The sequence below is a fragment of the Lycium barbarum genome, chromosome 2, assembly GCF_019175385.1.
Source record: "Lycium barbarum isolate Lr01 chromosome 2, ASM1917538v2, whole genome shotgun sequence".
Classification (NCBI taxonomy): Eukaryota; Viridiplantae; Streptophyta; class Magnoliopsida; order Solanales; family Solanaceae; genus Lycium; species Lycium barbarum.
The window spans coordinates 142,411,143-142,426,372 of NC_083338.1; the positions used below are offsets into that span (position 1 = coordinate 142,411,143).

The window sequence follows — 15,230 nt, forward strand, 5'->3', positions numbered from 1 at the left end:
TTTTACTTAATTGGAATTTTGTAAAACTCTGCTTTAAGGCCTAACTTTTGTCCGAATAGGTCTAATTTTGTTACGAAAATCTGCCTTGCGATTTTTTTTTTGACAAAGCCGAGATTAGAACCCCAAACCTCGAGGTATTAAATGAAGGCCAAAAATTAAAGACCAGCAATTTCAGGGACGAAAATTAAAGACCAGTGCCTTTGAAGGCCAATCCGAACAAAAAAATGTCCTAGTTTCTTTCAGAAAAAGCCCACTGAGTTCATGGCCCAAGCAAAATCTAATCTTTTGTTCCATCTCACTTCGTTCGAGCTAAATTACATCACTCTCTCACGGCATGTGTGTTTTAATTTGTTTCAAGTGAATTATTACTTCTCCATATATTCTGTTTGTCATTTCCCTCAATTTGATTGAACTTCTAAATAAATCAATTTGATTTTAAGAGTATGATTTGAATATTCAGAAAGACTACAAATTGCAAATTTTCTCTCACAAAAAAAATAAATAAAGAAAAGCAAAAGAATACACTTTATAGTCAAAAGAAAAAGAATACACTTTATAGTCGAAGATCAGAAAGTTAAATGAGTTAAAGAAAGAGTAGTAGTAGAATAATTTTAAAATAATAATAAAACGAGCGTAATTTTATGAACCGACAGTGAAAAAACTATTTGTACAACCAAATCACGTAAAATTTAACTTATGATTACTTATGAAGTAATTGCAAATAAATTTCTATATTATATATTAGGTTGCATTCATCAACAACTCTTTAAATTTGTCTGTAAATTTCATTTAGACATTCGAACTATGTCATGTCTCAATTGACCACATGATAAAACGTTCATAATAGATACTTTTGAGTCAATTTTTTGGAAAAGCTTTTGCGCATGTCTTCAAGCCAATTATGTAAATAAGTTAATCACATAAGATATACCGCTTCCTTTAATTATATACATCGGCATCAATTAAAATAAACCTGAAATTTTACGACTTAGTGAAACTAATGCATATAATTAAAAGAGGTAATATATTTTAACTGGTTACCTCATCTTCATAATGAGCACCTGAGAAAAACGCAGATTTTTTTTTTAAAAATTTGGGACGAAAACGTCTAATAAAAACACATTATCACATATTGAATGTCTAAATAAAATTTACTGATAAGTTTAAGAAGCTTTCTATATATATATATATATCCCCTAAATATTACTAACTGAAAATTGATGAAAATGATAACAATTCTATTACTACTACCATTACATGTTAAACTATCTTAAAAAATTTAAAACTATGAGTACTTTAATGATAATAGACAGGAGCAGTACACAAACACACGAGAGGGTGGGTGAGCAGAGACCCATGCAAGAACTCGGCAAACGAGGGGAGTGTCATATGCAGTCCTATGGCCTTTCACAGAATTTATACATTCGAGGTCGTGGGTGTAGGGCAATAACCAACCTTTTTTTTTCGTGTGATATTCACAAAATCTTTCTCACGTCTGATTATTTCTTTCACTCCGTTGTTTTATTTTGCTGTCATTATTGTTTATTATTATTGCTACATTTTTATTTTTCTTTGATCGGGATCTATTGAAAATGACCTCTCTATCCGCTATAATGTAGAAATAAAGTCGACACATACTCTTAGACCGTCCAAATTCTACCCGGTGGGATTATAATGTGTATGTTATTGTTGTTGTTAATGTACACAAAATCTTGTAAGATACGAAAACACCCAGCCGGGTCCCCTTTTTGTATAGGCTTTACAGGTGCTGCAGCATGCACAGTGCACACTGCCCATCTGACATGGCTCATCAGCCGCCCCACACTTCTTTGCTTCCCCTCCTTTTTCTTTCTTTCAAATAATTAAACTCTCTCACTATCGTCACATTCACATCACATCTACTAACACCCTTTCACAGAATAAGATGAACAATAATCCAAATTCCGGAGTTATAGAATTGACGAGTCATTTGGTTAATGGTACAGAAATAAATTACTCCCTCCTTTCCAGTTTAAGTGAATTTAAGTATCTTAGTTAACTGAATACAAAATTTAAGAAATATAAGAATATTTTTAAATCTTGTTATTTTAAATTAAAATGTGTAATATAAAATGTCTTTGGATGCTGGTGATTTTAATTGTCAAACTTATTAAATATAGAAAAAAACTCTTTTTTATATAGTCCAAATAAAATTTTAACACTTAAATAGGGTACGGATGAAGGATAAGAGAGCAGCTTCGTGCATGAGTTATTATGCATTTACATAGGATTCAGAAAAAATTCGCGCCCGAATAAAACACAGTGGCTACCTTAATGCAAATATTTATGGTTTGGTTCTATGACTCAACTTTAGATGCTTAAGGTTCCCCTTTATGAAAACATAAGTTATACCAACAGTTTATTTGTACAAGATAAGTGTTTGATTTATCGCATTAAAAAAAAAGGTCATCACATAGTTAGGGATATTTGATTGGCGAGGTTAAGTAACATTTTTCTTAAATTAAGTTAAAATTAATCTATTGTATTGTTTTTTACGGAATAGAATGTGAATTAAAAATAAGATTTGACACTCCATTTATTATTAATCACAACACAACATACCCATCCCTTAGTTATTAACTTATAATTCCCACATTACTAACATGTAAGCCAAACCATGATACTTTGGCAATTCAGAACTGTTAATTATCTTGTAATTAGCTCACTGACTTCCAAAACTACAAGTGTTCTGTATTAGAGAAGAAAAACAGGAAGGGAGAGGGGAAGATGGTGCTACAAAGGTGCTAATTAAGATATACAAAATATGCATTATCACCATTCTTGGTTCTCCAAGTCCAAACCTACAAAAGCTAGTTAATAAACCTGATGTTTATGAATATGGACAGTTGAAGAAACTTATTTTCTCCATCCAAAAAGAGATCTTTTTTCTTCCTACCTTTGTCAAGGATTGAAGAAAAAGTTTCCACATTTACACTTCCAACACATAGGCTTATAATTGGATATGTCGTCACCTCTTGAATATGCTAAGAAAATTTTGGGAATTGCATTCAAATGATGTCTTCTTGATTCAAGGTTTGGCACAATTGGGACTTGAACTGCTTCACATGGACCGCAATTTCTGCATCTTCCTTCACATCTTGGTGGCCTTGATCCTATTAAAGATCTCATCTTGAACATCTTCTCTTCATTTTTCCTCTGTTTTTTCAAACAAAATATGTCAGTTTCTCATTAATTTTTCCACTGAAGGTGAGAAAAATATCAGGCCTTTCGGATCAAGATTCAAGAATTCACCTGAGTAATTGTTCCAGTTTGCAGCTTGAGAATTCTCCTACCTGAAAACAGTTGAAAGTTTGAAAATTCATATTTAGAATTCTTTTTTAATGAAGTTTGAAGTTTTTATAACTTTGAACAAAATCCTGAAATGACCCTTCACCTTCAGCTGTTAATTTTACACGTGTCAAGCCTGAAATGAATAGAAGTAGCAAAAAGATGATAGTCTGTAGATTCCTATGGCAAAAGATGAAATGCTGATAGCATCCCATTGGATTCTTTCCTTCAAAGAGTGCAAAAAACAGAGGAATTTTGGAACACTTAACACCAAGAAGTGAGAATAATTGAGTAACGTTGATCAAGAAGTGAATGAAAACTCAACCCCATAACCATCATGCTCAAAAGAAAAGTGAAAAACACATTCTTTTCACCAAAGTCTATTCTACTAGTAGTAGTGGTAGTAGTACACTGATGGAAGTATTAAAAAAAAGGGGGAATGATGCAAAAGATAAAGAAAGAAAATAACTAGAGGAAAATCCCTAAAAGAGAATGACCAAAACCTCGGATTATGAGCGTTCAGAAATCCCAAGAAGTGTTGCCAGAGAAAATAGAGGTAAAAAGAATGAAGAGATTGTACAAAATGGAGGAGAAACAATAATACAGTTAATAGAACAAAAATGGATTTGAACAATCACAAACTTAAAAGAGGGGCCAGGTGATAAGAAGAGCTATTTGGCATAAAGGGACAAGTGAATTCAGTGGTGTAGCTTATGGTCTTTCATTTTCTCACTCACTTTGTCCCCCCTTCTTTTGTAAATATGACCCCTCTATTGTTACTGTTTGTTTGGTTTTTGAGCAATTCAACTGTAACACGCTATATATTCTTATTTTCTTTTTTTGTTTTGTTTTACTGTTTCTTGAAACAGTGTGGTGATGAAGTAAGTATTTAATTTCCAAGAAAGATTAGGATATATATTAGGAAAGTAGGTGTATAGGGAGGGGGTGCTTTAGGCCATGGTGGAATCTGCACGAGCCCTGATTATGATGAGAAGGGTTATATCCAAATCCACGCAAAAACTGTTGTATGATGCATACTGTCAAACTTTATTTTGTACCATACCTGGTCATATCACACGCTCAATCACATTTTGCCAAGTCAAACTCTTCAAAGTAAACATAAAAGATTTGGAATATCTTGATTTCATGACAAGAATGGTAACATTAGTAATTTTAATGGTAATTGACATAGAACTTGAAGCTTACTACCCTCTTTTGCAAATTGATTTTTTATGCGAAAATGAGCTTTTGCATAGATATGAGAGTTTAACCAAGTTGCATCATTAAAATAATCGTTATATACTTGAAAGAGATCGACCTTGTTGCTAGTATCATGTAACAACCTTCTTTTCATCAAGACCTTTTTCTCGTAAAAACTTGGCACCGATCGAATGTCTATCAATAGATGCATAACATGTGTTAGCAGAACACTTCTTTCGCTAAAACAATCTAAAACCATGATTAATTATTTCATATTTTTACCTCATTAAATCACTTAGCCATGATAATTTAATATTCTCTTGAGCCTAGGGTTCTTTACCCTCCCAGACTTCACATCATGGGATTCCACTAGATATGTTATTGTCGTAACCATGATAATTTAATATAATTTGGTGTAAACATCTAATTACTTTTTTTCTCCGTCCAACAGTAATTTGTGTAGTTCGCTAATGAACTTTTAGGTAATTCACATTTAGCTCAATTTTTCAACTGTAACTTGAAACAAGTCTCCTAAACTAGGACATAAAATCGTAAAAATTCATATTTTCCGGGTAGTACTAGTAGTATACATTACACTTTATTAGTGACAAATAAACAATAGCAGTAAGAACAATAAGTGGGAAACCCTGGAAACCTACTATTTGATCAAAAGATTATGTAAAGCAAATATATTTGACCAAACGAACAAGCAATTCAGTTTTCAAAGGCGTAATAATGGAAGTGGCAGATATCAGCAATCATTTTTTGACATAAAAATTACTACTACTCACTAATATTACATGTCACACATTACAGTGAACAGTGGACATAACTATGAGCACGCAAAAGTTTGTCTTCGTAGGCTGTAATAATAGCTGTAAAGTTATTTTATATATATATGGTCATGGTAGATTTGTTTTTCTGCTTTCTACTACCCAAATTAGGAGCTTTGTATAATTCAGAGAAACTTTCATAAAATAAAACATAGGCTTCACCCCATATTTGCAAAAAATGATTAAGAAACTGGTTTGTTAGCAAAAAGTCACAGCATTGTTTTGGCAGGATGAAGGGTAAGGGACCAGCAATAAATTAGCGTAAAATCTTGAAAAGCAGGTGAAAAATAAGGGCAGCTAATTTGAATAGTACATCATGCATTAAGGGCAGTAGTCAGAAAGTAGGGACCAAATCCTACCTGAACCTGATTTTGGGTTACGTGCTTTATTATCAGCTTTTTTGCTACTACTGTAGGACTTGGCCAAACTGGACTTCCATTAACGTACACCTCAACTGAAGGACCTTTCTTTTCGCTCTAATTTCTTTTATTTCTTTTTTCAAGTTGGGTTATGGGTGAAAGTATGGGAAGGACAAGTGGTAGCTCTGTTAATTGCTTATCACGCCTAGGGAATTATACGTTGAAAAAGAAATTGACCGTCCATTTTATTTTACATGACCATGTTCTTATCTGCACATCAAATGCTATTCTTTAGGGTTAAAGGTTCAATTTTGGCACAAAAATACCCTTACCATTGATCAAGTATAGCTCAAAACACTTATATGGGAAATTTTATCATCTGGTTTAATTTTGGCACAAAAATACCCTCACCGTTAATCAATTAGCTCAAAACGCTTATCATAGCCAAGTAGCTCAAAAAATGCCCTCCCTACCAACAGAGGACAAAGTTGTCTCAAAATTTTTGGAGATGATACTGACTGAACTATAGGAATGGAGGAGAAAATTATTCCGCTTCAAATAGTTCAGAGACAGAATTGACTCTTTTCCCTCTAAGCTAAGAGCAACAGTAAGCGGGAGGTCAATTTTGAGCTACTTGGCTAATAAAGAGGCATTTTTGAGCTACATTTTTTGTACCAAAATGAAACATATGGTAAAGCTATTTCATTTCTAATAGCTGAGGCCAAAATGAACTCTTTGACCAATCAAGCAAGCCAAAAGAGCTTGTGCTTCAAGTTGAATTCTCTACAAGAATTCTCAATGATCAGGGATAGTATTTTTAATAATCAATGTCCAAAGCCAAACTGAAAATAAAGTTAACCCTCATGCTTGAATCGCATTATTGGTTTTGGTACAGAGGAAGTATTTGTCATTAAATTTGAAGAGATACAAGCCATATGAACTACATATACAAATAGGACCTCAAAAACTTTACAAATGAATTCACTATATATGCTCTAATAACTATAATACACCTAAATTGAACTTTGACGTATCATTTGTATATCTCGAACTCGTATGCATGCATCTTCTACAATTTATGTAGCACGCGCTGTAAATTACACAGGCCTCCAACCAATATAGGTGTTGTAAATACAAAAACTTCCCTGCTTCTATACGACAAAGTTGTCGATTATGTGTTGTATAACATCTGCTCCATCAGAATTCATGCAATAGGACTGCACCTGAAATTATAAAACAAAGGATATTAAAAGATTTGTTACTGCAGACAACTTTCCTGCGAAACAAAGCGCGCGCGCGCACACACACCCAAAAAAAAAAGAGAGAGAGAGAGAGATAATTCCTAGAGTTTTGATTCAGAAACCTCGGGAAAAAATCACAAAAAATACCAAATCTTTTAAGATCACGATGACTTATTTCTTTTTGGGATCAGTTGAGACTTTTGTTTCAAAGGAAGCTAAAACGGATAGTGAAGATTCATATGCCCCAACTAGCTTGGAACTGACAGATTTATAAACGTAGTTACCGCTTTGAGTCTAATTTTCCATTCTTCATTACCTGCATTATTGTCTAACCTTAAATAGTACACGCTTCAACAATCCATCTAATCACCCCATAGTATGCAAATTTATGACCATATAGATATGAAAGGAAAATCCCTGAGTAAATCGCTAATGAGAAATGAATTTGCCTAGGTCATAATAGACTGGTACATGGTGAAATCTGTGATGATCAATAGTGAAGAAACATTGTGCCTGAATACATGCCTGAATTGCTGTGTGCGCAAAGTATCTCTGTTTACTTCCTTTGAAGCTAACATCAATCCGTTCCCAGCTCATCTTTGTTAAACCTCTTATCATGGCCTCTACACAACAGTTAACCATGAAGAAAAGGTGAGCAATAAAAAAAGGATGAGGGAAGCTGATTATAAAAATGCTAAAAGCGGAAAAACATGTCACGTGCATTGAGATTCCCCTAGTTAGGAAGTATAATAAAGGTAGAGTTTCTGAAAGTGAAGGCTAACATACTTAAAATTCTCCTCAAATACCATTAACAAAGAAAAAGAACGAATAAAGACACTAACCTTCCATTTCTTGAGACTTGCGTCCATTTATCTTGGCCTCTATAGGAGTTTCTTCTTGCAAACTAACACTTGTTGCCTCATCTACTTCTACAATATGTGGGTATTTATCCACTTTTTTCAAGTTTCGACGCTGAAAAGAAAAGTATTAGTTGCTGTATGATGCAAGCTTTTGCTAAAACTCAAATGCCATAACTTTTACCTTTGGAAGCTCATATCTGCGCCGCAAAGATGATGTACTCCATCCAACAAGATCTATATAAGTGTCAAGGTTCTTGCATTATACAAAATAAGTTAACATATGGAATTAAGGTCTCGTTGATCAGCATAAGCAGTTATCCACTGTTGATGGATTATCTTATCATGGACTTAAGTTCTAGGCACCTGATTCTGGATATATACTACACAGAAGAATGAATAGATAAGAGAGAAGAAGAAAAGGACGAGGTTCAGGAGGATACAGTCAAAACATGTATTTGCATAGGCCACACGACGCTTAAATGACTGCAAAGCAGATCTGCAAGGAGAAGTCAAGATACAGAATTTGCTTGAAACTGAAGTAAGCAGTTAGTTAATGTTCACTCACATAAATGGAAGATCTTCAGAATCACTGGCCATCCGAAGAAGAAGAGGTTTCCTCCCTTCATCACAATCTTTCAAAAAGAGATGTCTTCCGCTTCTTCCAAGTAACCATGAGGAACTTGCTGCAACTTTTTCAAGCGAGTGTAGCCCACAGAATGCTGGAGCCTACAATATTTTTAAAACACGTTAAACGTTTTGGTAATAGAAACAAAAGCGATGGAGTTATTTGGGATTCATAATATTCATGCTGCTAATTACAATGCACTTACATGATAAGCAAAGTTCAGAATGAAACTAGACCAAAAATATTCAAAGCTGTGCAAAATGCTGAAGTGTTTAATAAAACTTCAAGAAGTGTTTTTTACTTGAGAATGTCAACCACTCTCCATAATATCAGAATTTAACAGAAGATCAATAAATTAATGGGCATTGAGTAAAAACTCTACAAGACAGCCAAAAACATTACTGCTAATAAAATGAAAGTGAACAAAGCTAAACAAATATGATATTCAATAAGCCCAATTCTCTAATCACCTGTTTGTGCCCCCTACAGCCGAGATGTGGTGTAGCACAGGTTATAAAGTTCACGGGTTCCAAGCCTGCAATTTCTCTTTTTGATACCTCTTCTTCCACACATGAATTAGTGGACCCATTAAGACTACAGCATTCCATATCTTCTCCGCAAGCTCTTCTTGCAGATTTTTGTTCATATAGCTTTGCAATCGCATATCTACATACCAGGCCACCTAGGGAGTGAGCAACAAAAGAAATCTTTTGTAGATGTGGATACTGTTTTATAACAGATAGTACCTGACAGTATAAATATGAGAAGCGACAGTCACTAAATATTTTAGTTCAAGTAGATATTGTATAGCAAGTAACAAAACTTACATGTTTGACCTGAACAATAAGAATCAGATTATATGTCATCCTAATACAATACAAAATCCCACATCATACAACAATGGAAAAATCCCCGTAGATCACTAGCTTTAGCTATTTAGATGTGGTGTAGCACCTAAGTTACTCGGACTCGGGTGCAGGTGTCCGATACGGGTGCGGATCTAGAGGTCAGATCCTTCATGATCTAAATTTTATGATTCAGGGATACGAATCCAAGTATGGATACGGGTGCTGGGATTCGGCTAAAAATAATTCAAACATATAAAAATAGAGTTATAAAAATATGACCAGAATATAGTGGACTATTTATAAGGAAAAGAATGCACAAGTTTTTTAGAGCAAGTTTGAGCCTGTAATTGTTTTTAAGTATAGATGCATCTCCTTACTATTTTTTGGTGTAACATGGCTATTGCAGTAGCCCTAGCTTTTGTTTCGATTTCAGAAATCATTGTTTGTCTCAAATTTCTCTTATCGATTTTGGTCAAAGTACCCAAAATCCTACGGATCCCACACCCAAGTCTTAGCTCTGCTTCTGATTATTTGACGGAGCGGATTGTGTTGAGGAACGGGATTTAATTTAAATTGACTCCATGTGGGGAAGAAAAAAATGATTCACATACCTCTTCAGCTAGTCTTGTCCCCATTATGTCAACACCATCAAATGTCAACTTCGAACAATTAGATTTACTGCCTGGAAATAGCATATTAAATTAGGAAAAAGTTGAGATTAATACAAGAAACATATGGCTCCAGCTGACAGAGAGATGCATATAGCTTGTGGAAACATTGAAATCAATGCAAATTTGGAACTCGTATTAGTTTTCAGAACTAATGGACTGATTGAATTTTGATTGCGGAAAGGCGTGAATATCTACGTTTAGTTTGGAAGTGTAATGCCAAAAGTCAAAATTATTCCAATTCTCTCCAAGGACCTCTATACTTACTTTCCTTTTGAGAAACAAAAGAGTTCTAACACCAATTATTTTCATTTAAATTACATCCACCTGACATTTTAAATTTTGATCTTGTCATGAATATCAAATTGAGCTAAAAAAATAGCTTACATAGTCAGTCGACTCTGTCCGTATTGTTGAGAATTAGAAAAATGGCAATCCGCTATATAGTTAAGAGGAAACAAAAAAGCAGAAGAAAAGAGGCAGTTCTCTTATTTGCATCAACATTCTTCTTACCAAAAATCACATGCCTGCCTTTATTTTTTGGTTAATCATACATACAAATATGACATTTCAAACAGATAATTGCTACTCCAAAGTAAACACCAGTTAACGCTAACAATATCACTTCAATCAACTAGACCAAAAATAGAACTAAAACAGAATCTCGGAATGGAATCAAGAGCAAGAACTTACAATGAACAATGATATCTCGTGGATAGGCCTTCACTAATTGCTTGGCAGCATATTTCCAATCTTCTGCACTGCAGAAGCAGACATTTCAAGTCATTAAATAACTGTTAGAGTATATCCTTGTGTATATTAGTTGTTAGCAGGATTGTATTTGAGGTGATTCTGTATTATTCACACGTATGTAGTAACTTCGTATTATAAATATAAGTCCTAAGGGTGTCACAGAACTAGGACCAAAATTGAAATCCAGTGATCTTTCAACTGTAGTTTTTCCCATTTGGATGATCCTTCTGCTGGTACCATTTTTTATCTTTTCACCAAGCTCGGTAATCGGTATGACTGGCTCATAAAAGGTATTAAGCTCAGTATGACTTACTCATAAAATGTATCCGTAGTCATAACGATAGGACTAAAATTACCAACGAAAATTTCCACATTTCAAGTGATCAACCTACAACTACTACTGAAAATAGAAAGAACAAAAAACAATTACTATGAACTAGTTAAAATCAGCTAAATAAATCCTCAATATCCATTTGGACTGCACCCAAGGGTGTGGCCTAGTGCTCAATAAAGTGGATTAAGAATCATGATCAGGTTCTCATTAATTTCAGCAGAGACAAAAACATTAATTTCTTCCCATCTGTCCTAGCCTTGGTGGACAGAGTTACGTGGTACTTGTTGAACCGGTTTCACTCTAATTGAAAGTGAATTCAAGATTTGAATTTTACCTGCCAATAATGCCATTAACCATGACAACTAAGTGATCAGGAGGAGGACCCTTTTGGCTAGCTTCCACATCAAAACTAGATTCACCAGCAGCAGTTGTCTCAACAACTGGAACTTCATCATCCAATCTCATGCATGCAAACCTAGGCAAAATAAAACACCCTTTTCTCCTTGTCTTCTTATTATTATTCTCATTCTTCTCAATATCCATTTCAGATTTCCCCTCTTCCTTCTTATTGCTATTCTCATTTTCCTCAACACCCATTCCAGATTTCCTCTCGTTTACTCCATCTTCATCAGTAAAGTTTGAATCTTTTTCCATTTCCAAAGAACCCGTTTTCACATAACCAAACTAAATCCAACAATATGAAAAAACAAACAGCAGTGGCAGTTAGTCAAAAAAAGCTTTTGTGGGTTCTTGGATTCGGAAATTTTGGTTCGGTATTTATGGATTTATAGACCTTTTAGTCCACATGGAAGGCTGCTAATAGTAAATGGAACCTTCTCCTACTTCTTGTCTCTGTAAATCTTGCTGACACACGCTCCAAATAAAATAGTACTACTAGTATATTAAAATTATCAATCAAGAATTGCATTTTGACATTAAAATTATGTTGAATGATACTGTTTGGTGTTGATTCAATCAAAAGCGGGACAAAATGGGAAAGAAAACCTTTGGTTTGATGAAAGTTTCAAGTTTGACGACCGTCAAGATTTAGAATTTAGAACACCTTTGCTTGCTTACTTTTCCTTTCTTCTTCTTCTTTTTTTTTTTTTCTTTTCAATTTTTCGATTTTTCAAATATATTTTTTCAAGTTTGACTAGCGTCAAGAAGATATTTTTTTGTAGGGAATTGGGTAAAAAATATTCCTTTACTTTCAAAAAATGGTTAAAAATATTCTTCAAATTTATTTTGGATTAAAATACCCTTCTTATTCTTAAATTTTTTAAATATGCCTCTGTCTTGTTGGAAATTATCCCCTTAAATAACTTGAAATTATTTTTTAAATTCGCACCATTATTTAAATCCGATCCAGCTAAATAATGACCCATAAGATCCCCTTATTCCTCCAATTCCCTCAAATTTCAAACCTACGTATTGGGGGAATAAGGAGATCTTATGGGTTATTATTAGTTGGGTCGGGTTTAAATGATGGAGCGAATTTAAAAAATAATTTCAAATTATTTTGAGGGATAATTTCCGTCAAGACAGGAGTATATTTGAAAACTTTAAGGATGGGAGAGATATTTTTAATTCAAAATAAGTTCGGAGAATATTTTTAGCTTTTTTTTTCAAAGTAGAGGGGTATATTTTTGACCCTTTTCCCTATTTTTATAATATGTTGGTAGAGTCCGGAACCAAAATGCCCCCAAAAAAATCACTTTGAACCAAAATACCCCAATAAAAAAAAATGTTACAAAACTACCTTTAGCGCATTAATTCACTGGGCTAAAGCAGTTCACGTAGACGGGAGCTGTTAACTGCTTTAGCGCAGTATTTTATTGCGTTATAGAAGTTGTTAAAAAAAAAAAAAGATCTATAACGCAATAAAATACTGTGTTATAGAAACAGTAAAAATAAAATAAAAAATTGGTCAACTTTATTTTTTGAAACACTTAGTGTTTTTTTTCATACTTTGACCAATGATTAATCGTGTATCAAGACTCCGAAACATCAATATTTTATATAGAACCTGATATTTTTTTCTGCGTACAATAATGTAGGCTCAATACATCAAGGATACGTAAACGTTCGGATCGTCATTTTAGGGGTTGAAAAGGTGCCCGAAGTAAGTTTTGTTTGTAAACTTTCGGTTTAAGTGTTCTATATGGACGTCCATTTTTGTTTGAAGACTTGTTGTCATTAGCTTAAGGTTTTTTATTTTTAGGGTTTAGATTTAAGTGTGTTATTTTTTAAAGCGTAACTTTATTTCGAATATACGCGATTTTTTGTGTTCGGACGTCCGATTTACGCGATTTTTTTTTTTTTTGCAACATATTCGAAAGAAAGTTACGCATTAAAAAATAACACACTTAAGGAACTTAGTGTTTTTTTTCATAAAAAGATCGCAACATCTTATTTTAATAAATCTTTTCTTTGCAGCGCTTAGTGTTTTTTCCATACTTTAACCAACAATTAGTCGTGTGTCAAGACTCCGAAACTTCAATATTTTATATAGAACCTGATTTTTTTTTTGCATACTATAATGTAGGCTCAATACATCAAGGATACGTAAACGTTCGGATCGTCGTTTTAGGGGTTGAAAAGGTACCCGAAGTAAGTTTTGTTTGGAAACTTTAAGGTTAAATGTGTTATTTTTTATGGTTTTGATTTAAGCGTGAAATTTTTTAATCAAGACATAACTTTATTTTGAATATAAATATAATTTTAAAAAATATAGGGAGAAAAGCTAGTTGTAAAGTGATCAAACTTTAGATGGTCATAACTTTGCGCTCGGACGTCCGTTTTACACGTCCCATTCAATTTCAATTTTCCCCCAAATTAGCGTGAAATTTTCAGTTTTATTTACTTATAAGATGATGATACGCAATAGATTTCAACGTAAAAATCCCGGGGTAATGTAGCTGTGAATGTCAATTTCACTTCTGCAGTTTCAATTTTTGAAAATAAAGCTGACTAGTTTTCTCGACATATAAAGTTGACTAAAATAATCTTACAGTCAAACACTAAGTTTTTTCAAACAAAACTTACTTCGGACACCTTTTCAACCCCTAAAATGACGATCCGAACATATACGTATCCTTGATGTATTGAGCCTACATACGCAGAAAAAAATATCAGGTTCTATATAAAATATTGACGTTTCGGAGTCTTGACACATGACCAATCGTTGGTCAAAGTATGAAAAACACACTAAGTGTTGCAAAAAAAAAAAAAATTGCCAATTTTTTTTTAATGCTCGCTATTTTACTGTGCTATCCAAACGGAAAAAAAAAATATTCTTTAGCGCAGTAAAATACTACGCTAAAGCAGTTAAAAATCTTTTGGCAACGACTTTATTTCAATAAATCTAAACCCTAAAAATAAAAAACCTTAAGCTAATGACAACAAGTCTTCAAACAAAAATGGACGTCTATGTATATAGAACACTTAAACCTAAAGTTTACAAATAAAATTTACTTCGGGCACCTTTTCAATCCTTAAAATGACGATCCAAACGTTTACGTATCCTTGATGTATTGAGCCTACATTATTATACGCAGAAAAAAATATCAGGTTCTATATAAAATATTAACGTTTCGGAGTCTTGACACACGATTAATCATTGGTCAAAGTATGGAAAAAAAATTAAGTGTTGCAAAAAATATTTTTTTTTTTGGTACTGTTTCTATAACGCAGTATTTTATTGCATTATAGTTTTTTTTTTTTTAACACCTTCTATAACGCAGTAAAATACTATGCTAAAGCAGTTAACGGCTCCGTCTCCGTAAACTGCTTTAGCGCAGTAAATTACTGCGCTAAAGGTAATTTTGTAACTTTTTTTTATTGGAATATTTTGGTTCAAAGTAATTTTTTTTGAGACATTTTGGTTCCGGACTCTACGTTGGTCGATAGCTTTTCTAGAATGAGATGATAACAGTGTGTTCCTGGTATGAGAGAGGTCCAATTTCTGACCAGGAGTTCTGTCACAACAGTGACATTTTGGTGCATTTTTAGTATAAACTTTATTTTTAGTTACGTTTGCAAATTTATCAAAGCTTTAGTGCCCTTTTGGTCATGAAGATTATGAAATTTGAAAAAAAAAAAATAGTTCCGTTTTCAAAGTATAAAATGGTACTTGAAAATTAAAGTTTTATTTGCTCATGAATATAAATTGAAGTTGTTTTG

At 33.4% G+C, this 15,230-nt stretch overlaps 2 protein-coding genes across 2 annotated transcripts; both read right to left on the reverse strand.

The window, feature by feature from the left end:
- Positions 1 to 2,709: 2,709 nt before the first annotated feature.
- LOC132623167 (EPIDERMAL PATTERNING FACTOR-like protein 2) lies at positions 2,710 to 4,083 on the reverse strand. The gene is made up of 3 exons (XM_060337882.1): positions 3,434 to 4,083; positions 3,292 to 3,332; positions 2,710 to 3,195 (listed from the first exon to the last, which is right to left on the reverse strand). Exons 1-3 carry the CDS (start codon positions 3,540 to 3,542, stop codon positions 2,941 to 2,943), a joined length of 405 nt encoding a protein of 134 aa, XP_060193865.1. The 5' UTR covers positions 3,543 to 4,083; the 3' UTR covers positions 2,710 to 2,940.
- A 2,485-nt stretch (positions 4,084 to 6,568) lies between these two features.
- LOC132627707 (putative lipase YDL109C) lies at positions 6,569 to 12,158 on the reverse strand. The gene is made up of 10 exons (XM_060343263.1): positions 11,383 to 12,158; positions 10,655 to 10,722; positions 9,905 to 9,975; positions 8,916 to 9,191; positions 8,386 to 8,546; positions 8,261 to 8,316; positions 8,002 to 8,054; positions 7,803 to 7,932; positions 7,486 to 7,583; positions 6,569 to 6,942 (listed from the first exon to the last, which is right to left on the reverse strand). The coding sequence occupies exons 1-10, from the start codon at positions 11,700 to 11,702 to the stop codon at positions 6,871 to 6,873; spliced, it is 1,305 nt and encodes a 434-aa protein (XP_060199246.1). The 5' UTR covers positions 11,703 to 12,158; the 3' UTR covers positions 6,569 to 6,870.
- Between the last annotated feature and the right edge of the window lie 3,072 nt (positions 12,159 to 15,230).

Coding starts and splice junctions, on each gene's coding strand:
- LOC132627707 (XM_060343263.1), bottom strand. CDS start 11,702: ATGGAAAAAGATTCAAACTTTACTGATGAAGATGGAGTAAACGAGAGG. Junction 10,723..11,382: donor GTTAATGGCATTATTGGCAG/GTAAAATTCAAA, acceptor CTGCTTCTGCAG/TGCAGAAGATTGGAAATATG. Junction 8,547..8,915: donor GCTGTAGGGGGCACAAACAG/GTGATTAGAGAA, acceptor AAAATATTGTAG/GCTCCAGCATTCTGTGGGCT.
- LOC132623167 (XM_060337882.1), bottom strand. CDS start 3,542: ATGGGATGCTATCAGCATTTCATCTTTTGCCATAGGAATCTACAGACT. Junction 3,333..3,433: donor TGTAAAATTAACAGCTGAAG/GTGAAGGGTCAT, acceptor AACTGTTTTCAG/GTAGGAGAATTCTCAAGCTG. Junction 3,196..3,291: donor AAACTGGAACAATTACTCAG/GTGAATTCTTGA, acceptor TTGAAAAAACAG/AGGAAAAATGAAGAGAAGAT.